The sequence below is a fragment of the Bactrocera oleae genome, chromosome 6 (assembly GCF_042242935.1).
Source record: "Bactrocera oleae isolate idBacOlea1 chromosome 6, idBacOlea1, whole genome shotgun sequence".
In the NCBI taxonomy this organism is placed as follows: domain Eukaryota; kingdom Metazoa; phylum Arthropoda; class Insecta; order Diptera; family Tephritidae; genus Bactrocera; species Bactrocera oleae.
Window position 1 is genome coordinate 50,456,881 of NC_091540.1, and position 24,699 is coordinate 50,481,579.

Here is a 24,699-nt window from a genome sequence, read left to right on the forward strand (position 1 = left end):
TTTTGGTTTAAACATTGATTTATACTTTATAAAGCTTTGAGTTTTAATTTCGCAAAACTAATATTGCCGTTAATCATATCACTTTTCAGTTCCGTGCATGCAAAATTATTTCATGTTTACGCGACTGTTAAATCAATATTTTATTTTTTTAAATAAATTTAATATCAATAAAATCGCACAATCGTCAAATACTTTCTTTTCCGCACATTATCAAAAAAAAATAAAAATTAAATGCAGGCACCGGCAAATTCTACCGAATCAATTTGAAAGCGATTAATTCAAAAATGTAAACAAACAACAGCTGTTGCTTCAACTGCTTGAAGACAACAGGATGTGGGTATTCATTACTTACATAAATACCGTAACAACAAGGTTGACAATACAAAAAGAGATAAAATAATGGAAATACAGTTTCTATTGTCAAATAAATGTCAATGATTAAAATATAATTTCGATATACGAAATTCCCAAGCTTGTTTTAATTGTTTACTCTTCCCCAAAGTTTTTTCCTTAAAGTTATCGCTTTTTCGATAGCATAGCAGGTAATGACAGCACTTTTCCCAAAAAAAGATTGTAATGGCAATGCTGTCTAAGCAAATCCAAAACAGCTGGTCAAAGGGAATTATTTACTTGTTTTTAATCAACAACCGGCAAAAATCAAACCGCGTTATATTAGTGAGTGTATTTTCTTACAACAATATTATAAATTGTGAAACCAAGATGAAAGATTTAAAGCTAAAGATTACGTACAATAATGTGATATCACAAGCCATTTCAGAATCTGGCCGTTTTTTGTTCGCCGGTAACCGCTTTGGAGATATATTTGTTCAAGAGTAAGTGATTAAAAAATTTAAACCCATGCTATTTTTCTAATAAATTGCTTTATTTCAATTTAAGTTTACACGACCTAGAAAAAACAGATACCCCAAGGTCTAAAGTACTTGTCTTCCCGCAGCCCAGTCAAACGGAGATTAACAGCCTCTGTTGTCATCGCGATTTTCTTATTGTGGGCGCCATCGGTGTTGTGTACGGTCTATCTTGGAACGAAGAAAAGCGAGAACTAAGCACTACACGTAAATGGGAAGTGAAAATACCGCTGGACGTGGATGCCGTTGAGGTTCCCGATGTAAATTTCTTATGGCTACGTGCCGGCACCGACACACTGTATGCGGGTTGTGGTGATAATATAATTTATCAAATCAATTTGGAAGATGGGCACATTGTACGCGACTATCGAGGTCATACTGATTATATACATGGTGTAGCCGGTAGCGACAGAGGTCGCATCTTTTCAGCTTCCGAAGATGGCACGGTATGCTTTTGGAGTGAGCAACAAAAAGAGGCAACCGCAAAATTAGAACCAAGTGCAAATGTACAACTAATGCGTCCGGAATATGGAAAATGGATAGGAGCGGTAGCTACCAACGATGATTGGCTCATTTGTGGCGGGGGACCAAAGTTTTCTATTTGGCATTTGGGAACTATGGAGTGTATGCGTGACTTCGAGTTTCCAGGTAAGGTGCATGTCTGCGATTTCGTCGAGGAAAACCTCTTCGTGGCCGGTGAACACAGTCATGCACAGTTTTATGCGATGAACGGTGACATACAAGCAAATATACCGTTAGAACATACCGCAGCTTATTCAGCTGTATGGCAGTTGGAGCCCATAAAATTCATCTCCATTGCGGGCTATAGCAATAAGTTACATATTTTAAATGATTTCCGTTTCTTAGACAGTAAAATTGATTTATATGGCAATACTGAAGAATAATAATAAATATTATGTGTACAATAAAAATCTGTTTATATTTTTTAAAAGGATGGCAGTGTTAAAATAGCCTTATTAATACATGTATCATTTGTAATAAACATTAGCTGATACTCCTCTTTCCCAACATTGTCGACAAATTTGCAATCACCAAAACTTAATTCATCACTAAAAAGGGAAAAAAATGTAAAATGTTAAAAAAAATTATAAATCACAATTTTTATCATTTTATTAATATGAACAGAATATTTTAAGTTTGCAACGAAGTTTGTAACACCCAGGGGAAATATCGGAGGCACTATATAGCATAATGTATATAAATGATCAGCGTTACGAGCTAAGTCGATTTACGGCCTCAGTTTTAGAGATACCGATATGAAATTTTGCACACGTCCTTTTCTGCCAAAGAAGCTGGTATTTTATCGGAACTCGCGATATCGGACCACTATAGTTTATAGCTATATAAATCAAATTCTTGTATGGATAACTCTTTCATTTTACAAGATATCTTCCCGAAATTTCGCACATATTATTATTCAAGGCAAAGATACAATCACTAAAGAAATTGTTCAGATCGGATCACTATAGCGTATAGATACCATACAAACTATGGTATCAAATCAAGTCCGTGCATCGTAAACTTATTTATTTGACGAGATATCTTTACAAAATTTGGCAAGGATTACTGTCCATGGCAATGGTTCAATTTCCGAACAAATTGTTCAGATCGAACCACTATAGCATATAGCTGTCATATAAGTCGACCGATCAAAATCAAGTTCTTGAAAAACTTTTTCATCTGTGAAGATTCTTATAGCTTCGATGCAAACGAAAGTATGGTTTTTTTTTGTTTTACCTCTTTGCTGTGAAATTTTCCAACATTCTAACAAATTTCTGCGATATTATTTGTTCATCGGCGCGTATTTTAGTTCTTCCAACTCTATTGAAAATTAAAAAGAAGTCGTCTCCATGCACAGTACCTATGAAGTGAAAAGTTTAATATAAATAAGTAAATATGGGAAAAGAAAAGATTGGTTTAATTTTTACTCACCCATTTTCACATCCTTGCGGTGTGATAATGCTTCACCTATACCCTCCTCCGCTGGATTATCATAAACATATGCATAAATTGGACAACTTGAATGTTGTCGCTGCAGACGTATCGCTTGCTCCACTCCATTCCGGAAGAGAACATCCGTGTACATGCGTTGCACATTCGGATAAGTGTCAATGGAGAATTCCTTCTCCCCTAGGTAGCGACGTTTCAACGCTACCGAATAATCATCCATTTGTTCTACAGTATGCATAGTGTCCTTATAGAACAAGTTATATGGCGCCAAATCATACCACCGATCGTTAAATACTTCAATCAACTCCTCTCTACGTGGCATACGTTGCAATAGCTCCGCAGCATTAAAAGCGCCATCCTGTGCTGCATACGACACTAGCCAAGGTAATTGGGCAAAATCACCTGATTCCACTATCTGCTGAGGTGAGCGCGTCAAAAATGCATCCTCAACAGCGGCATCTTCAATGCTAGGCCCAAAAGTGGTGAATGGATTATAACCGAAGACAAGAAAATTTCGTACACCGCGTACAATCGCCGCGGCCGGTTTACGCTGCAGGCAGTCTTTAATCAGCTGTGCGCTGCTGACGTCTGGACAGTTCAGGTGTTTCGCCAATTCAAAGGCGCGCTCGCGTGTCTTAAGCGTTATCGCCCACGGATTGAAGGCGACACCACTAAAGGATACGGCCACTTTAGCATATTCTGTAAAATTTCGTTGTGCCAGAATGTGTAAATGTACGGCAACGCCACCTGAAGAGAAACCCAATACCGTAATACGTGTAGGATCACCACCAAAACGTGCGATATTCGTCTTGATCCATTGCAGCGCCAAACGTTGATCCTTCATACCGAAATTACCCGATATAACGGTATCTGCAGTACTAAGAAAACCCAAAGGACCCAAGCGATAACCCATTTTCACAACTATTACACGTCCGTTACGCATAAAATTCTCATGACCATTAGCACGCACTGAACCGAACATAAAGGCACCGCCGTGTATAAGCACCACCACCGGGATTCCGCTTTCTACATCTGCAACGGCTGGCAACTTTGGCTTATAGACATTCACCGTGAGACAATCTTCGACACCGTGTAGTTTATCGGCGCCAGATTTATATTGATCCCATTGCATGCATTCGATTGGCTCACGGGTCGCATCAAATGTGTCGTTCCAATTTCTAACGTATGGACGCGGTGATTCAAATCGTAATGGACCGAGCGGTGGTTCTGCATACGGAATCGATTCATAACTGTAGTAGTAGTCATTATCGCGTCCGCGTATTCTACCGTTTGGTAAATTTACAATTAATGCATCGTTAAATGCACTTACATCAGCTGCAAACAGAACCGTTATAAACAAAAGCAAACATTTAATGTGCATCTTAAAGCGTTGTCATTTAATAACTGACTAAAATCTGTAGCTCGTTAATTAATTAATTCGTTCCATATATAAATGTATGCGTGTAAATAGTATATATTGTTTATATATAATTTTGTGTATATTTGTGTAAATATTGTTTTCGTAGCTATGCTTGCATCTCAAGCCAAGTAATTCTGCTGGGCGCCATAAGCGTTTAAATACATACACATACACATAAATACACTGCGCGTCATCAGATTAGCGCCCGCCTAAGCATACTTGAGCCGGAGCTACACACTTTTTTCTAACAATATACCTCAAAATGAACTTATAGGAGGACACAATACGATTCATTATTATATTTTATTTTATTACAAAGCAAAACAATACAAAAATTTGCGGGCAAAAATTGGGTCATCAGGATGGCGCCTCCAATGCTAACTTTTTTCTGTTTATTTCATATAAAAAGTGGAACTTAACACTTTAAATTTTAAACTAGAATATTTTTAAAAGAAATGAATAATGGGTGGTTCCACCTTTGTTGACAAGGACTTTACAATCTCAATTTGGGAGAGAATCATATAGTTTTTATAAAATCTAATGTATTCGTTGACCAAGCTAGTCTTATGCCGTCGATTAGTTCCTCTTTGGTGGTATATTGCTTACCACCCTCGTACACTTTTCTAGCGGACCATCCCCAGACGTTCTCTATAATATATACATAGATCTAGGGAGTATGATGGTCACTCCAGACCATCGACATTTTGACTTTGTATCCAAAGTTCTATAGACCAAGCGGTGTAAATTGGCGCATTGTCGTGCTGGAAATGCGAATTTAGATTGCCAAATATATTTGAAAAAACAGAAGGGAAATGTAGTTTTTAGACCGCACTTATATGCGTTAATTTTTGGCGTTAAAAACTGCAATTCGCAGCTGCCGTAATAGGATCTGGCTCCCCATACCATCGCGCCAACGATCCGACTGTGTAAGCGATCCAAATAATGCTCCTCAATTTCTTCTCATCAAAAAATACGACATAAGGCCACTCCTTAGATCAAGTCATGTGTGTTCGGCCAATACTAAGGCAAATTTCTTTTCGCAACTTGTTAAGTGGTGATTTTTTTCTTCTTCTTCTTCTCCTGCCTTTTTATACATTTAGCTTTCTTAATCATCCTTTGAATATTTCATTTGCTGACTTTAACACCAGTTTTTTGTTTAATATTATGCAAAGACAATCCACACTCATGAAACGCCTCGATTTTGACAAACAATTCATTTTCGTATATTATACACCAATTTGAAGAAAATTATTTAATTATGTACTAGAAAAAATTTGGTGACCGTAGTTGAAAAACTCCCCGAGATATTTCAAATCGTATTTGGGAGCGCTAATCTGATGATGCAAACACGTGTATGCTTTCTCATCGAATATAAAAAAAAAAACAATAATAAATATATAACGGTACCTCCCATAAGCTCTATTTTACTGTTAGAGAGAGAGAGCGAGAGAGAGAGAGAGAGTCTGTCGATTTAGAAGCAAAAACAATAATTAAGAATTTTCTTCTTAGAAAAATATTTAAGAGCAGTTAAAATTGAACGAAAGGCGAGCGTTAATCTGATGCGCAGTGTATATCTCTACACCCAATACACCCAAAAATTAAATGATTTTGTATATTAAATTCATTTTAATGTTTCTACAAGTATGTCTGAATTTATTAGCAAATAATGAAGTGACTACAGCCCGTTTAAGAATACATTTAAGTAAGTCTGTATATGTAATTATGTATATACATATATTTACTACAAGTATGTATATATGTACATATAAAAAATTTCCTTATCAGTAAACCAAAGAAATGCTGTGTGGGGCTTGAAAATTTTTATTTTTGAAACATGTATGTTTTGGTATAATTGGCAAAATACGAATTTATACATATTGTCTGATAGTATTGTGTGCAAGTCTTTGTTTGAGCGTGCCAGCGCACTGATAACAATAAAATATATATAGCAGCTGCTTTATACTTGATAAATAATACAATAAACTGGAAAGCCGGCTCTATGCCGCTAAACACCCACTCCAGAAATATTTGCGGAATATTCATGATTTATTTTGGTGATAAAATATTAATAATAAATTGAAAACTCCACAATATTACCATAAAACAAGAAAAAAGTTAACGTTACAAAAGATGTTGATCGTTCAGTTTGTATGTCAGCTATATAATATAATGGAGCGATCTGAAAACTTTCTTCCGATATTATAACGTTACTTTGGACAATAATAAATAATTGATTATTATCGTTCAGTTTGTATGACATCAATATAATATATTGGTCCGATTTCAGCGGTTGCGACAAATGAGTAGCTTCTTGGTGCAAAAGGTAAGACGGACATGGCTTAATCGACACAGCTCGTAATGCTGATCATCACATTATGGTATGTTACGAACTCCGTGGCAAATTTAATATACACTGTTCAAGAAATTAAAAATAGTATATCTCTTAAACAAAAGAATCCAGACATTTATGTGCGGTTATGAATACTTTTCAACCCATCCTTCAAGTAAATCGCCTCATAAGTAATTGTGAGACTTGCTTAATTATATTTATGCTAAATTCGCAAACATTGCCGCTTCTAATCTCAACATAGACTCTGACCTTCTCAAACATTAAACGAAATTGTAAATTTTTGTGCGCACACAAAGCTGTATAAATACATAGGTGTGTATAAGTATGATGTTTGTATATTAAAATTGCAGAATATAGCAACCTAATCTTAGCACACACACACTTTAAACATACAAACATACTTGTACCGAATTTTGTATCTGTACACGGTTATTGTTCTTACAATATTTTTTGGAATAATTTGACTAATCTTGTCTTATGACGTAAGGTCTTTGATTTATCAGCGTCTGTACAAAGGGAGTGCTCATACCCACTTTAAACGATTAGTTATTTATACTTTAATAATAAATTATGTGTGTTTTAGAGTCCAATAAAACCGATTATTTATTTTTATTATTGTTATTTTTTTATTTTTTTTTTTTTTGAAGAAAGCAATCTAACTCAAGTTAAGAACAACGGTAATTATAAACTGTATAGACTGCCTTGAATAATGTTAGTGAGTGGATAAAAAAGTACTATAGCATTGCCAATTTGTATCAGAATCAATAAATGTATAGCATATATATGTATATATGTATGTGCACGAGCGCTTTGAACTTTTACTGTTAAATTTCTTGCTCATTTACTCCATAAAACTTTAGAATTAACACAACTTTCTTTTTATAAACAACACAATATGACACTGTATTTTTTTTAGACACGCGCACTTCATTAGTAGCGGAACAATTACAAGCGGAAGTATTGTAATTAATCGCAATTGACCTCCAGACCTTTTGTAACAATTCCATTATAGGTATAATATACATACATACATTGAAACAATAAGAAAATTTATTTTTAAAACCGAAATTTCTTCATATTTTTATTGCGAATATCATTAATGGTTGTAAGGAGTACAATATGTATAAGTTAAGAATAATTCTTTGAATCGTTCCATTTCTAAATTTTTAATATGTATGTATATCAATTAAAGTATACAGCGAAAAATCAAAAAGTAAATTATCGATAAATGAGTAAAATTGCCTATATAACTGGCACAAAATTTTTGGAAGATTCTGTACAAGCCAGACTTAAAATGCAAATTGTTGTTATAAGCCAACTTTTTTAGTTTTCAATGTGTAATTTTTTTTCAACAAGCTTCTTTCCAAAGCATACTATTTTACTTAATAATTAGAGAAATCATGCAAAAAGAGATTTAGCATTTTATGAATTATTAATTAATTCGGCCAAATGTAATATAGTATGGCATATCAAATTTTCATTGAGCATAGAACCCGCACAATTGACACAAAATTTAAACAAATTATAAATTAATATGTATTTTTATATATATTTTTTCTAAATCCAATAAAACCCAAAATTGATCACAATTAGGTTTAACCTTAAAATGCGTATGCTTACGCTTTATTTCAATATCATGCTACAGTTTAAAAAATTAATAAATATGTGCTTTTCTAATTATATGCAATATTATGCGCAAGTGTAAATATAGTCAATTATACATTATTGCTCGATTTCTAAAGCTATATAAATGTTAAGGTTTTTTTAACATTATTTTCGGCAACCACAGTATAAATCGTAATATTGACGGCCATTGTCAAATGGCTTAAAGTCTACAAACAACCAATTCATGCTGTTTCATGGTCAGTAATAATTATTTATGATCGAAATATCGTCCTACTATGTTAAATAATTGAAGATAGGCTGTACACTAATGTTACTAATAAGTACATGTATATATGTATACTTTTACATGTAGTGCAGGTAATGGGGAATACGAATTAAAAATTCTGCCGAACTTTGCCCCTTTTACTCATCAAATTATTGAAGCAAACACAATGCTCATACTCGTATTATGAAAGTTAATTTATGGCTATATACATACGTTCTCATGTTTATAAAATTTGTAATTGTCGCTCGCAGAGATGCACTAGTACATATGTATGTATGTATGTATTAGCATGCAAGCTCAGAGCAATTACTTCGTCTTTGCATCCGTTTTCGATTCGGAACCGTAGGATGAAGCTTTGCTGATTTTCGACATATTGATTGATTTAACCATTAGTATGTAGACTGAAAAATGCGAACAAATAAGTTAGTATGAGAAAATATAATTACAACGATATGCACTTACATGCCCCAAGTATGCCCACAGCAATCGAAAGACCGATCCAATTTTGTGATAAAATTGAAAAAATCAAATAGTAGAGTATAAGCGATATGGAGAAAACAGCCCAGACGGCAAAGTTGATTAAACTGCATGGACGATATTTCAAAACAGTTACGGGTACCTCCTTAAAGCCAGATGTTTCAAAGAAACTGCCTGTTGTGTGGAAGCTGTCGACCAAACGATCCTTCTCGCGATACACATTTTGTAACCACTCAGCCGCCTCCTTTTCATTTTCTGGCACACTGTCTACTGGTATACGACGTGCATACAAATGGCCTTCGACCGAGTAACCGTTGAGCAAAGTGGAAATAGTCGGTGCGTTCTGTATAATATTTAACATACATATTGTAGATTTATAGTATTATAATTAAACATAATTCTTAATGTAAAATAGTGTAATACGCACCTTGGCATCCTTTCTGAAAGCCAAAGTAGTGCAATAAATGGCGGGACAGCGACCACGCATGCTCGGTAGGCTTGTTGTAAAACCTTTTGTACGTGGTATCAAATGGTGTTTCAATACGGGTAAACCACGCTCCTCCGCAAACTTAACGGAAGCTTCGTGCTTCTTTGGTGTGAAACGTGTACCCTCAGCATTGAGCAATAGCCATGTGGGGTCTGGATAAGCAAAGATCTCTTTTAATTGACGTGCAATTATCTCAATGTCCTTATCGTACGAACGTTCCAAAAATACAAATTCAGCAAATTTCCATGCCCAACCCATTACAGGCACATAAGAAATAGCTTTCTTTGCATAAGCTTTGCAATTGCCCAAACATTGTACTTTGTCGGCGAACATCCAACCGCATAGCCAATCAATTTCATATGAATGATTCTGAATAATCATAGCATGTTCCTTTCCACTGAATTTTTCTAACTCTTCTGGATCCATGTATAAATGTAGAGTACTATTTGAATACCATTCGGCAATGAATATCAACTCTAAAATTACAAAGGAAACGTTAATAAGTGATGATAAATTAAGTTCATATTGCATTTCAACTTACGCGAGTACAGAGAATAACAGAGATAGTACATGATGTGTCTGAAAAGCACGACGTTGAAGGGTTTCAAAGTGATATGCAATATTAGCTGCACCAAATTTATCACCAAACCCGATATGAAGAAGGTGACGGCTATGCCTAAATGCACAATTGTCAGCTTTTTCAACTCCGCTAACGAAATCATGATTAACGTGTTGTGCTAAAAAGCTAATCAAAAATCAAAAGAAAAACAATATTACTGTGGTTCATGCCCAAAATTATTTGTTTTTTGTATACTAAATTGAAAAAATTTGCATATGTGTGAGCAAATTGTTGCGGTGTTGTTTTTCCCTACTCAGTTGGAAGTATAAACGAAAGGAAAACAAATAGTGATCCACTACTAAATGTCTACGTACAATGGATTTTCACTTTTACAATATAATATATACACATATGTTTATTTGATTAATATTAAAAATTATATTTACTTGTTATATTTTAAATATATTTACGCCTTGGCGATCAATACACCACCGATCACAACAATCGCTAAAGAAAGACTGAAATATCTCTCCAAACAGGTATGAAGACGTAATTGCAGCTGATAGCGAATGCTTTCGTTAATATCATTTACATTAATTGAGACCAGATAGTAACTCAGTTTGGTTTAAGTGTGGCTTGAATAGCTCACTTTGGTGCAATACCAGTACCCGCACAATCTTCAAAAATTTGTTCCAAAGGTCACTTCAAACTATGCGCATATACATAAGTAAGTAAATATGCTACCACAATATACAAAAAATACAATACGGGTGTAATGATGAGGGTTGTGCAATAGGCGCCTGGTAACTTCGAAATGAATGTTGTTGAAATATTCTTTTCAAGTTTTAAGCTAACACTCACTTTATCACACTAATCTCAATCATTAAAAATTGATTTTATAACTCGAGAAGGTAATATAATTGATCATATACCTTTTTTTTTAAATAAATTGTTGTTTTATAAAAGCGCATACAAGCATACATATGATTATATGCATGTGTACAATAAGTCAAAGATATCGATTGGCTAAAACGCAAAGCCAAATAATAATCACTTCTAATAACAGAAGTACCTTAAGAAAACGTGGTAGTCTTTAGAAGCAGTAAAAATGTTTATCAATAATATAAATATGTATGTTCAACACAACGTGATAAGTTACCTAAATGTTGAGAACGAATTTGTTAAATAAAACAATAACAATAATTATATACTAGCTATGTAATAGTGCGTCTTCTTATATCCCAGCTGATTTTTGGCAATTGACTTTCGTTCGTGTCAAAATGGCAACAGAGTTTGACAATAAAATGGTCTGTTATCTAACGATTTATGAAAATTAAAATCGAATGTATTTTAGTAATGGCTATATTTCCTGTCATTCATTTATTATTTTTTGTGTGCATATTTATGTGCATATTTTATTAAATATAAAAAGTGAAAGTAATTAATACATTTATTCGAATTAATAAAAACTCAGATATGGCAATGAAAGAATTCACTGCAAACAGCTGATTGTGTTTTTAAAAATATCCAATGCCTTGGTTACTTTTAAATTCATGAAATGCTTTTCCCCACTGATTATAGTCAATTGTGCGTTAATTGATTGATTAGCTCAGTACATAAATGTGTGTAGCTATTTTCAAATATATACTTACATTTATGCATATTATTAATTTATAAATAGAATTTACCCATCAAAGTGCACTGTATCCGCCGCTTATGCAGTGTGGTTCAATTGTTTTTGCTCCTTCCATACAATTATTGTGTTCGTTGTAACAAATACATACATAGTATATATTCAAACTGTAACGGAGTTTCTAGGAAATAATTATTGCATTTTTGATTTAAAACTATTAACACACAAATGAATTTAATTTGAATTTACTGTTTAATACAATTGTACCGAGGCATATAAAGATTATAAAGAATTAATTTCGCAGCTTCAGTTATTAACTAGCCACTATGCTATTTAAATATATTTGACCTAATAGCATCAAGAAATTTAACATCAGACGAAAGTTCTTTCATTTGAATGAGATAACAATTCGCCCCTAATGTTATACTTCTATATTTAGGTAACCATATTTGTCCTGGCAAAATCCGGGACGGTTTTTTTTAGTCATTGATTTTTTCCATATTATAATTCACTGAAAATCGCGACATATAATAGGTGAGAGAGAAACACAATTTTATTCAATTCATTCTTTGTTTTTTTTTTTTTAATTTCTAAGCCTGGAACGGACGGGACGCTTAACTCGGAATCCGGACTGTCCCTCCCAAACCTGGACGAATGGTCAGCTAAGTCTATATCCACACGAAAATTCTCCCAATAACTGAAAATGTTAGTTTTTAGATAAGCATACTCCATAAAAACCACTCTAGCATAATGAAACAATCGTTTACAGTTTGTAAAACAAGTACTTCAATACAATTTTAATATAATTTTTGTAGACATTCATATATGTACATAATAAAAACAGATAATATTATTCGTGTACTTTTCTAATATATTACTATAAAATTTATTCGTACATAAAATTTTACCCATAAAGTCTATTTTTAATATAAGCCTAACCTCTAACGACATGTTCCTATAACAATAACATTCTAAATTGGTTTATATAATAAAAAATAGTTTTTATATCAAATCTTGTTACAAACAGTAGTGTACTTCCCATCAAAAGCAGCAAATTTTTGCTAGTAAATTACCAGATATACCAACACAAGTGTAGCTCAAATTTCCTGTCTGTATGTATGTATGTATTCCGTACTTTCTTTAGTCCCTTTTATTAGTAATTAATGACTATAGATATGATGTAGATAAAAAATCATAAATTGATATTTGATAGATACACTTCATAAATTCACAACTTGTATTATTTAAGCAGTATTGTCATAATTTTTCTAAACTTTAGACAGGTTTCGAACTATATGAGTGTAATTACTAAGCAAAATGAAATTTTTAATAATTCGATTTGTAGAACTATTCACATAAACACATACATACATTTAAATTTTCTATATATTAATTTTTAAAACATTTAATTGATAAATTCATTCCATATATGTACTATATTTACTTGCGGTGGTCCTATTCAAATAACTCATAGTAATTAACTTCTTATGGAATAAATTTTTTAAGTCAGTTAAATAGTGTACTTAAATTCCATATTCTGTGGGTAGTTTTCAAGCTTAATTCACAAAATTTTCTATGGTCCATTTAATTTTACTAATAAACAGCTTTTCGGAATTCACTTTGAATTTAATTTATGTACTAAACCTGGAAGGCTACTTGATTTTCTTTTGTAAATTCTAAATTAGTGCATTTTCACAGCTGTCTTTTCAGATACCGCTTTAAATATAACAAAAAAAAAATTATGAGAAATATAACATTGCTTTCTTCATATATTTCTGCTTCTATTAATAATAAGGTAAATGAAGCCATTTATATTGACAAGTTTGAAACCTGAACTTTGCCTGCTTTAATATATAATGATAATAAAAATATAAAAAACAATTGTAAATAAAAAACAAATAAAAAAGATGAAAATAAAAATTATAAAAAAAGGAAATACATTTAATATAAGGTTTGAAGTGAGCGAATTTGGTTATAGCTGCCAGAACAAAAAATATTATATATAAAAAATTTAAATAAATATTAAAATAGAAAATAGCGAAATATTGGAATAAAAAAAGTTTATAAATAAAAAAAAATTATTGAATTGAAAAAAAAGTTTATAAATAAAAAAAATTAATAACAGTACAACAATTTAATATTGGGTTAAAGTGCGAATTTGGTTAAAGCTACCCATGAGTAAAAAATAATAATAATTGTAAAACAAACATGCACCACATAAACAATATATTTTTTAACAGATTTTATTTGCATACTTACTTCAAGTTAGTAAAACTTCTGTTCGTCTTATTTCAGGTTACAATAATTATCTCCATTTAAACTTCTGTTTTGGTTTACATTTAAGACTAAAGGAAGTTTTTTTCTTAAATCTCATGCTCTAGGGCTGTTTTACAATCGTAAATATCTTATTATTACAATTAATAGGTGGTTTAATTCTGTTTTGTGATTATGTGGGAACATTTCAAGAAGACATATAAATTCTCATTCGAAGCTGAACCATATTACTGACATTGGAATGCTAGGTAGTTGTACAATTACACTTACAATTCATTTAATTTAGACCACTGTTGGCCTAACATATTCCACAGACAATGCTAATTTAGTATAATCCAATAAAATTATTTTAATTTAATAATTACAATGTGTTCTTCACTCACTTTGTTTTAAACACATTCAAATGTAAATTTGTGCCTATATATTTATGTAAATATATTTTCGCAAGTGTATCACAAATATACATTAATTGTTCGCTGATATTTAGTTTGATGAAATAAAAACTAAATGATTGCCGTTCTACTAACGAACATGACAGTTGAATTACATTTATGACTATTTATGCTACAATTTCGTCATTTGTACGATTGTTTTACGGTCTAAACTTCTGCGTATTGATAAAATTTGTTATGGATGGTCGCTCGCAAGTCTCATACAACTATATGCTTGACATATGTATGTATTACTTCGATTTCGATGTTTCCGAGCCATATGAGGAAGCTTTACTGATTTTTGACATATTGATTGACTTCACCATCATTACGTAGACTAGAACGATACAAGAGAGCCAAACGTATAAGACATTTTGCAATGTAAATTATATGCAGTTAACTTACTTGCTAACAGTATGCCGACGGCAATGGAAAGACCAATCCAATTATGTGCCAAAAATGAAGACACTAGATAGTATAGTATTAATGAGATGGAAAATAATGACCACAGTGCAAAATTGAGTAGATTATATGGCCGATATTTAAAATGCTTTACTGGCACTTCCTTAAATCCGGATGTTTCAAAGAAACTGCCTGTTGTATGGAAGCTATCGATAATACGATCCTTCTCGCGGAACAAATTTTGAAGCCACTCCGCAGCTGCTGTCTCATCTTCAGGTACATTCTCGAGTGGGATACGACGGACAAACATGTAGCCCTCTATTGGGTAGCCATTTAATATCGTAGAAATAGTCGGTGGGTGCTAAGGAAATTGTTGAAGTTAGTTGTTAATTATGCTTTGAAAGACAAGCAAGGCGAAAAACATTAGTTAATACAGTTAACAAACCTTCGCGTCATTTTTGAAGGCCAAATTTACATCGTAAATGGCTGGACAGCGGCCACGTAGCGTGGGTAAGCTAGCAATGAAACCTTTGGTACGCGGTATTAAATGATGTTTCAGTACGGTCATACCACGTTCTTGGGCGAATTTAACGGAGGCCTCGTGCTTTTTTGGTGTGAAGCGTGTACCTTCGGCATTTAGCAACAACCATACAGGATCTGGATATGCAAACACCTCCTTCAATTGACGCGCAATTATTTCTTTATCCTTATCGTAGGAACGTTCTAAGAATACAAATTCCGCAAAATACCAAGCCCAACCGATTGCGGGTACATAAGAAATAGCTTTCTTTGCATATGCTTTGCAATTACCCAAAACACGATTTTTCTCCGTAAACATCCAGCCGGCTAGCCAGTCAATTTCATATGCATGATTCATCATTAACAAAACATGTTCCTTGCCACAGTAATTCTCTAAGTCATCTGGATCTATATAAACATGTAGTTTGCTATTCGAGTACCACTCGGCTACAAATAGAAGCTCTGAAGGAAGTTTCATAAATAAGTAATTTATTTAAAATGATTTAATGTGCACAGATATTGCAGATATTACTTACGTGAGTTTAGCGAATAGCAGAGATAGAACATGATGCGTCTAAAGAGCACAACATTGAATGGCTTCAATGTCAAGTGAAGTATTAGCTGCACCAAATTGATCACCAAACCCGATATGAAGAAAGTGATGGCAATACATAAGTGTATCAGTCTTAACTTTTTAATATCCGCAAGTAAAGTCATGATTGGACTCATTTACTGCTCGCTGTCTTACTTCGAATTTTATTTTGCTGCAAAATTTTGAAAAAACACTAATTATCAATTTAATACAATATATTTGATATGCTTTAAACTATGTTAATAAACAAAGAATATGGCAAATTCTCGCTTTTTATTGATTAAATTAATTTTAGAATTCAATTATACAAAATTACTAACTTATTTATTTATTATTTTAAATTCTTAAATCTAATAAAAATAACCAGCGATCTGTGCACAACCAAACGCAACAATTTAACAAGAATTACTAAATTGTACAGCATAAAATGTTTACTAAATTAGTTCAAGCAATAAAGTTCCCTCGATACTAATTTCACCGATAGGAAATGAAAAAGTAAAATTCGAAAGAAACCGTAATACATCACTTGAATACAAAGTTTGAAATACAACAGTAGTAAAAGCATTAAAAACGCTAATCAAACTCTCAATATATACCATATACTCATTGTATACTTAAATATGTATTTATATATGTGAACCTTATAATGTAGTTCTAAAATCGATTATCGTATAATAAGTGCCTTGTGATGACGCCGTTTTATTCGTGTGAGAAGAATAAATAATCGTCCATTAAGAATTGCGATAGCAACTGTTATTATAGCAAAGCAAAGTCTAACTGAGACTACAACAAAAACCCTCTCCGTAGAACAAATATAAACAGTCTTTTAAGTAAACTGTAATTCGGCGCCGGCCTTTAACTGTAACTTCAACAGCACTTCCCAAAACTATATCTCCTTACAAATACAACAACAATCTGTTAATTAGTCTCAGCGAATGGATATACTGGAAGAAGGATATAATTATTAGAAGCTAAAATTTTTTATACAAAAAATAATTTGTGGGAACACACATTGTATGTGTCATGTAAATGGTTATTCTCTCGCTTTACTTGATGAATTTTTGTTTTTTTTTTCAAATATATTTGTCCAAAGTTTCAAGGAAAAATTTTAAAATTTTAATTAAATTTATTTTCTTGTATTCACTGAAAAATTTCCACACAAGAGATCTTAAGGTTGCCCGCAACCACTTTAAAATTTATCTGTAGCTTTACAGTAACATTATCTAGGTAACTGCGTACGATGTTTTCATTATTTTTTCAAATTATTTTTTGTATAAACAATTTTCTCTTTATATTTTCGGTCAAAACTTAAACTTTGAAGTCTGCCATTTTGCGAAAACTGTATGCAAAGCTAAAAACGTTCGATTTGTACTCTTAAATCTTGTCTATATTAAGATCCCCTTTTTTATTTTCTTTCAGAGAGCACGAGCTTCTAGGATCGTCGTCGCACATAGATACACACTTGTAAAAGGTTATTACGAAGATTGGTTATTGTTGGAATCGAAACACTATTCATAATAATTCGGAATTTTTAACACACTGTAATTCGTCACCTAAAATCCAAAAAATCGGATAGCAAAAATCATGCGTTATATTGAACTTTGGTTATAACTTAGTTTTATCTGATAGTAGAACTGAACTTTGTAAATACATATACATAGATATGTACTCTGCTTAATTTCGAATTACTTGATGATATGTTCTTTTGCATTTTAGATGACTATATATTTGTACATTATTTGTAAAGATTTTTGGACCTGCACTCCAACTAAAAATTAAAGAAAATACTACATATATATACTTGTAAAGTATGCTCATAGCTCGAAAGTTCAATGCTTCGAACACACACTATTATAAACCGCTCACTTGTTGCGTCAAACTATTACTAATATACTTATTGTGCTAAGCAGCTAAGAGCTGTGAAAAGTCAATTGCATAAAAAACACATTAAATTAAACGTATTTACAAAATAAAACACAACAAGCAATAAATTTTTTTTTTGCAGGCGTGGACAGTCCAAACAACTAGTTAATTGCCTTTCAACGCGAGTACCTATTATCATACAAATCCTAAATTTTTTTACATTAACGCAAATACTATTATAGCGCCGGCACACATGTATGTATATTTTAATTGAGAAAATATTAAACGCTGATTTAAAAATACCCTGTTGTAGGCTATAATATGCAATCGCTTTTATATGATAACACGTTTTTAATCTGAAAAAATACTATTTATTTCACATTTGTGATTGTTTGTATAATCACAGATACATACATTTGTATTAAAATGAGGTCTTTATACGACACTTGGCCTAAGATTCTTTGTGACTAACTCATATATAGAAATAATATACTGGAGCATTTTTTTAGATCAATTATTTGTAATTTTGCTGGTTGTATATTATCGCATAATGTTTTGTACCCTTTATATGTTCCTGATATGCCGCAAAATGCATTTAGAATTCATCAAGAATCTATTTATACCTCTCTTTGCTAAGCACAACTGCAACCTCTAGGCCTCATTGCGGTGAAAAAGAATATGTAAGCATTTACAATTGGTAAATAATATACGTCTATTTACACCGCTTCTAAATTTTTGCAATGCAAAACTGCAACCTGTAGGCTGTAAGCATGATTGCAGAAAGGGTACACTTATATGTATATTGTAAAGTTTGTATGTACTTTAACTATCTAGCCAAAAACTAATGATGACGCATGGATTTTCCCTATTTCTCACAATTTCTAATGCGTTGTGGCTAAATATTTATTACTTAATGTTAATCAGTCTTAATGGAGTTCAGCAAAAAAAAAAATCAATGAAAAACTCGCGATGCAACTTTGTAACCTGTATAAATCTTATGAACACTTAAACACCTAGTTTTTTACTTTTATGTCTTAAATAACATTTAAAATATAGTAAATCTACGTAACAATTTGCACACTATCTCAAAAAAACAAACGCACGAAAAAATTTTACTTTCGCCACACTTCAGCAATTTCGTGCCCTTTTAATTTTTCACACTTAACAACGTTTCAACTTACGTTCATTTACAACTTTAAGACACCTTTTTTAGTCAATATAAAAATACTTTAAAAAAACTTGGCAATTTGAAAATTTCAGTACTATCACCAGTTATCCAAATTTTAGAATAAACATAATTTTGTTGTTGGATCAACGTCAATTGTCATATGGTTTAATTCGTGATGTTGCCAGCTTACATGGTTCACTCAGTTAACCCTTAGAAGTCGTAACGAAGTTTTAGTGTGAATACACTATACCCAAACTGAGATAAATGTAATGAACATTATATTTATTTAGGAAATTCGCATATCAACTCTGAACTATGAACTCTGAAAAAAAAGTTATTACGATATTTGTATACTTTGTTATAAAATTCAAACTAAAATTAAGAAAAGTATTCGACGGCGTCATTTTAAATCAGTATGCTGCCACTTAGTGCTGCCAATATTTATAAATGAGAATAAATTTTGACAGCAGTAGCATAATACGAACACACCAACTATTTGTTTCTTATCATATGCGGTAGAAGTTCATTCATAACTACTCTAGTTAAATATTAACTCATATAGGATTGAACTTGTGAAATAAATATAATACAATTATCAAGCGAATAGGACGCTTACTTATAGTGTCGAAGGTTGAAGGTAAATTGCGAAACTTGTTAAACAATTTATAAGTTGATTTAATATTGTATGTTGAATTTATTATCGATAATTTAAAATGGATGAAATTAATAACAAGCTTCAGTTATATTTCCGGTCACTAAATCCTTCACTGAAATCGAATATTTTCGTATATAGTATTACTTTTTTGTTTTATAACTTAGCCAACTGTATTCGTCATATCAAAAAAATCAAATCAAAGTTCAATTACTTACATACATATGTATGTATATCTGCACCCCTATATTTACAGATTAATCATACTAACACAGTTAATTACTTTATTGGTAATACTGATATGAATATTAGTTCCTAATACCAAGTAAATTACTTTACGCCACTAAAAAGTATATCCAATTTTAAAATAAAGTCTACATTTATTTAATCCAAAATAGATTCTGAAAAAGGTATGGATTTAAAAAAAGGTGGAAACAGGCGTTATCGTCACGCAGGTGATTTAACGGATGAGCCACCTACTCGTAAGGTAAGTACTTTTGTTAAACATTTTCGAAAATTTGACTATTAATCGTGTATCTTAACTCTAGTTTGCTGAAGTTAGTATCCCCATGCCTTGGGGTCATATATCCGGTAAATGGTATGGTCCTCAAGATGTTCAGCCTATACTTGGGCTACATGGATGGCAAGATAACGCTGGCACCTTTGATTTATTAGTACCTCTTTTGTCGCCAGATGTTCCCTTCCTCTCCATAGACCTGCCCGGACATGGACTTTCATCACGCCTTCCGAATGGATGCTACTACAACACCATTGACAATTTGTACGTTATACTAAATATAATGAAACAATACAATTGGAAAAAGGTCTCCATAATCGGACATTCCATGAGCTCCATTATTGCTTTTGTATTTGCTGCGATTTTCCACGATAAAGTTGACATGGTTATTGGTCTGGATGCATTGAAACCACATCAACGTCTACCCGCCAGTGTTGTACGTAGCATGGAAACGCGTATGGATGGTTTTATAAAAGAGGATGAACGCAACCAATCGAATGAGGAGCCACCAAGCTATTCATATGACGAACTCATTGAACGCATTTTTATCGGAACATTCCATTCCATCAACAAAGATCTCTGTAAACATATGTTAGCGCGTAGCATACAAAAATCGGAAAAATATCCTGAGAAATATTTCTTTTGTCGCGATCGTCGTTTAAAGTTCTACAATTATATGGTTGGTACACAGGAAATTTGCGTAGAAATGGCTAAACGCATTGAGTGCCCCTATTTGTTTATTAAAGCACGACAATCCAGTTATTTCGAAGATAAAAAGTATTATGATGAGGTATTAGCCATATTGCAAACGAAACCAAGTTTTGAATATTTTGAGGTCGATGGTTCGCACCATGTGCACATGAATCATCCAGAGCGTATTATTGGACCAATCAACGATTTCATTAATCGTAATGGTCCTTTGGCTAAGCGAAGCTCCAGCAAATTGTAGAATGTTCGTTAGTTAATTTACACTAAATTTTTATCCGAGCAAATTTTCATAACTAATTGTAATAGTATAGTAATTGTAAATAGTTGTTCATACTTTGTATTACAGTAGAAGTTTGGAATAGACTTCGTTAAGTTTGAATACATAAATAATACACCTATAAAACAGTTAAGAAAGAGATAAGAGCTAACATTTTATACTCCCGCAACTTGCAAGAATCAATCAACCGGAGAAATTCTTTCAGGTGCTGGCTAAACTTTATATTAAAAAATGTTGCGAAAAAATTAAACATCCATTATTCGATGAAATGTTAATAAAGTACAATCAAATTTGGTATCTTCTTGACTTATATTGAAGCTTGTCCACCTAATTTCGCTAATATATCACACGTTTTTACCATCCTAATTGGTTAAATTATAGGTGAAAAAACGGAAATCATTTTATGGGGTATATTGTGGATAGAGAAAAGAGCACACCCATGCGTTAATTTTGAAATTGCTCAGGGATACTCGAGAACAAATTTTGAAGCAATTTTATACAATATATAAATAATACTCACAGTTCGACATATACGGCATAAAACTTGTTGAAATAACGAAAATAATTACAAGTAGTATATGGAAGTAAAGGATAGTATTGACTCGATTTTATCAATTTTTGCCAATACTACAATACATACAACTAACATGCCATAGGATTATAAAATGCTCCCGGGGTTTCATTAAAGTACCTCACATACCATCACCAATCAAATGGAGTTAAGTGAGTCGAATGTTTGAAAATCCTGATATTAGTTAGTTTTCGCCTAATTTTATCCATTTTAGACACAACGATACACTATTATGATTAAAACACGCTCTCTAGTTTTCATTGAGATAACTCACATATTGGCCGATATATGCGGCATAAAGTCACCCGAAAGTTCAAAATATTAAGATATATGAAGGCTAAGCGAAGTATCAACCCATTTTTTACATACAAATGAAAGGATCCTCTCTGAATTTCAATTAAAAATCTCATACATTGACCGATGTTTCCGATAAAAAGTATATACATATGTATCTACTGAGGTCCATATATAATATTCGGCACCTAGGAGCTTGTACAGTTTTGGTTCGATTTGGAAAATTTTTGGTCATAGGTGGTCGTAAAGGCATTATTCGTCCAAAGTTTTATCCCGATACATAAATGTTTGCTTGATTTGCATACTATAAAGTGAGAGAATCAGATGGAATTTAAAATTCCGTTATTTAGAAAGTAGGCGTGGTTGTAATCCTATTTCACTCATTTTCGCACTGTAAGAATGCCAGAAGAACGTTACGTACCGAATTTGGTTGAAATCGGTCGAGCAGGTCTCGAGATATGGGTTTTCCCTTAAAGATGGGCGGTGCCTGTCGTCTATTGTCAAATTTTTGTTTTGGCTCCTATAAAGCTTAATTGCATCATCCTATGTGTAAAATTCAACGTCTCTGACTTGTTTATTTAATAAGTGATCGCATTTCATAGTTTTAAATAAAACTGTTATATGGGAGTGGGCGTGGTTATGACCCATTTTCACACTGTCGATAGGGGTGTATCTCAGTGTGGTTATCTTAGTTATGACATTTTATATGTTTTCGATTAATGGCGTTATGTGGGCGTGGCAATGGTCCGATTACGCATATCTGCAATACCAACCGTCTTACGATGCCCAGAAATATGTGTTTCAAGATTCATCAAGATATCTCAATTGTTACTAAAGTTACAGCTTGCAGAGACGGACAGAGAGTCAACTCGTCTCTTCATCCTGATTTTTTATATATATATAATCCTATATCTAACTCGATTAGTTCTGGGTGATGGAAACAACCGTTAGGTGTACAAAACTGTGATACTCTGTAGCAACATGTTGCAAGAGTGCCTTCTTACCGAATCGATTTGTTTTTGCAGTCGTTGTTGATGGTTGTCCAGGAATAACCCATGATTTTCTCCGTTTTGGATTCTTAAAATAAATCCCTTTTTTATCGCCAGTGACAATTTAAAGGAAAACTAATTGTATTTCACAAGTGTTTCATCGGTTTTCCATTTATCTTTCATTTATTTCATGTGGTACCCATTTTCCACACTTCTGGATCTTTCCCATAGCTTTCAAACGGTCTGAAATTCTTTGCTTGTGCAACATTTAACATGGCTACTGTTTTCTTTTTACTCAAAGTATCATTTTCATCCAATATTGCTTGCGATTCGGCGTCTTCAAACTTTTTTGGTGGTCTTCCATGGTCTTCATTTCTCACATCAAAATCATTATCTCTTAACCGTTTAAACCATATTTTGCATGGTGCTTCTGATAGAGCATGATCGCCATATGCTTCGACAATCGATGCGACTCTGCAGCACTTTGCTTCAAATGGAAACAAAAAATTTATGCTTGCCGTAAATCATCACTTTCCGGTACAAAATTTGACATTTTTAACACAATGAAAAATATGATGTTATTGTTTCAATGACTGTAAGGTTATTGAATATGTTTGACAGATATCATGCCAGCCAAACAGAAAAAAAATTAAGACACATTCACAACAAGTGTTCCCTACCAACACATTTGTATCTTAACGCTCACTTCATTCCGGTACACCTGGTATGTATGAAAATCCCATATATGACTTTACCTTGCGAGGGTATGAAATGTTCGGTTACACCCGAACTTCCCTATTCCTTATTTGTTATCAATAGCATTAATTCCATACTTTTAAACAACTCGATTGAATTAAAGTCGTATATTGGTCTGGGAAAACACGATGCCTATTCTGCATAGTTGATTTTTTCTTCGAAAAAGTTTCAAAAATATTTTTGTCTTCCATTATACTTAGTTATTTATATTAACAATATTCTACGATTTATGACGTGGCTCAGCAATAAACTATGACGATATTGATTACTTTGTAAAGAACCGGTCGGAACGGATGTTACGGAAATCTTTCGCAAGCATTTAATGAAAAAAAACAAATCTTCTTACTCTTAAAGCTGCATAAAGTCAAGGACGCGACATATGAATCAAATTATTCAAACAAGTGTAACTAATGGATTAATAAAAAAAAAGAAAAGTGTGCAAATCGCTGAAAGAATGTGGTTTTCCGTTCTGTTCGATGAACTCATCAATTATTGAACATTAGAAACAAAGCTCCGTCGAGGCCTATGACATAAGCATACAGATGTACATTGCAAGAACATCGATTTGAATAAATTATATTAACTGTTAAACTTGGCATTTGAAAGTCAGCAGCGCACCGTAGCCCAGACGTGATTAAAGAGCTCATCGGTATCGATCATAACCTAAACTCGGATGGCTAATTCAAGCTGTCATTAATTATAAACAATAGTGCGCCAACGGTTAATTTTTTACGCTGTTAATTAAATATGTATTAATTACTTGAATACGACAACTATGGAAACTAATAAACATCAAGTTTATTATTAGCTCTAATCAACATCGAATGCCGATTAACATTGATTTCCATAAATAAGTCTTAGCCTCCGCAGCAACTACCGGAAATGCATTTTATAATTTTTATGTCAAGATGATTAATATTTTGATGAGTATTGATGATGTGACATTCATGATCGAAAAAAAAATTTCAATCCGATAAGTTTCATGTTATGTTAAGATAAACGGGAGGCCCAAACAAAATAATTATGTCAAAT

General features: G+C 32.7%; 5 protein-coding genes across 10 annotated transcripts; 2 read left to right on the forward strand and 3 right to left on the reverse strand.

The window, feature by feature from the left end:
* Nucleotides 1-586: 586 nt before the first annotated feature.
* On the forward strand, nucleotides 587-1,798 carry thoc6 (THO complex 6). The gene is made up of 2 exons (XM_014239264.3): nucleotides 587-833; nucleotides 898-1,798. Exons 1-2 carry the CDS (start codon nucleotides 721-723, stop codon nucleotides 1,769-1,771), a joined length of 987 nt encoding a protein of 328 aa, XP_014094739.3. The 5' UTR covers nucleotides 587-720; the 3' UTR covers nucleotides 1,772-1,798.
* On the reverse strand, nucleotides 1,781-7,512 carry Est-P (Esterase P). The gene is made up of 3 exons (XM_036359185.2): nucleotides 2,820-7,512; nucleotides 2,625-2,748; nucleotides 1,781-1,936 (listed from the first exon to the last, which is right to left on the reverse strand). Exons 1-3 carry the CDS (start codon nucleotides 4,216-4,218, stop codon nucleotides 1,813-1,815), a joined length of 1,647 nt encoding a protein of 548 aa, XP_036215078.2. The 5' UTR covers nucleotides 4,219-7,512; the 3' UTR covers nucleotides 1,781-1,812.
* A 689-nt stretch (nucleotides 7,513-8,201) lies between these two features.
* LOC106620695 (1-acyl-sn-glycerol-3-phosphate acyltransferase gamma) lies at nucleotides 8,202-11,268 on the reverse strand. Of its 3 annotated transcripts, none has more exons than XM_014239261.3 (5): nucleotides 11,181-11,268; nucleotides 10,004-10,207; nucleotides 9,403-9,938; nucleotides 8,961-9,318; nucleotides 8,202-8,899 (listed from the first exon to the last, which is right to left on the reverse strand). In XM_014239261.3, the coding sequence occupies exons 2-5, from the start codon at nucleotides 10,182-10,184 to the stop codon at nucleotides 8,805-8,807; spliced, it is 1,170 nt and encodes a 389-aa protein (XP_014094736.2). In that variant the 5' UTR covers nucleotides 10,185-10,207; nucleotides 11,181-11,268; the 3' UTR covers nucleotides 8,202-8,804. The 3 variants fall into 3 exon arrangements, with proteins under 3 accessions (XP_014094736.2, XP_036215081.2, XP_069968199.1); XM_036359188.2 differs by lacking the exon at nucleotides 11,181-11,268 and adding an exon at nucleotides 10,954-11,068; XM_070112098.1 differs by lacking the exon at nucleotides 11,181-11,268 and adding an exon at nucleotides 10,468-10,883.
* A 2,613-nt stretch (nucleotides 11,269-13,881) lies between these two features.
* On the reverse strand, nucleotides 13,882-19,052 carry LOC106620694 (1-acyl-sn-glycerol-3-phosphate acyltransferase gamma). Of its 4 annotated transcripts, none has more exons than XM_014239259.3 (5): nucleotides 18,917-19,052; nucleotides 15,817-16,044; nucleotides 15,207-15,742; nucleotides 14,765-15,122; nucleotides 13,882-14,696 (listed from the first exon to the last, which is right to left on the reverse strand). In XM_014239259.3, exons 2-5 carry the CDS (start codon nucleotides 16,007-16,009, stop codon nucleotides 14,611-14,613), a joined length of 1,173 nt encoding a protein of 390 aa, XP_014094734.2. In that variant the 5' UTR covers nucleotides 16,010-16,044; nucleotides 18,917-19,052; the 3' UTR covers nucleotides 13,882-14,610. The 4 variants fall into 4 exon arrangements, with proteins under 4 accessions (XP_014094734.2, XP_069967184.1, XP_036215077.2 ...); XM_070111083.1 differs by lacking the exon at nucleotides 18,917-19,052 and adding an exon at nucleotides 17,674-17,734; XM_036359184.2 differs by lacking the exon at nucleotides 18,917-19,052 and adding an exon at nucleotides 16,237-16,352.
* Nucleotides 19,053-19,381: 329 nt separating this feature from the next.
* Nucleotides 19,382-21,354, forward strand: LOC106620697 (probable serine hydrolase). Its single transcript, XM_014239263.3, has 3 exons — nucleotides 19,382-19,540; nucleotides 19,954-20,042; nucleotides 20,104-21,354. The coding sequence occupies exons 2-3, from the start codon at nucleotides 19,968-19,970 to the stop codon at nucleotides 21,019-21,021; spliced, it is 993 nt and encodes a 330-aa protein (XP_014094738.2). The 5' UTR covers nucleotides 19,382-19,540; nucleotides 19,954-19,967; the 3' UTR covers nucleotides 21,022-21,354.
* Nucleotides 21,355-24,699: the final 3,345 nt, after the last annotated feature.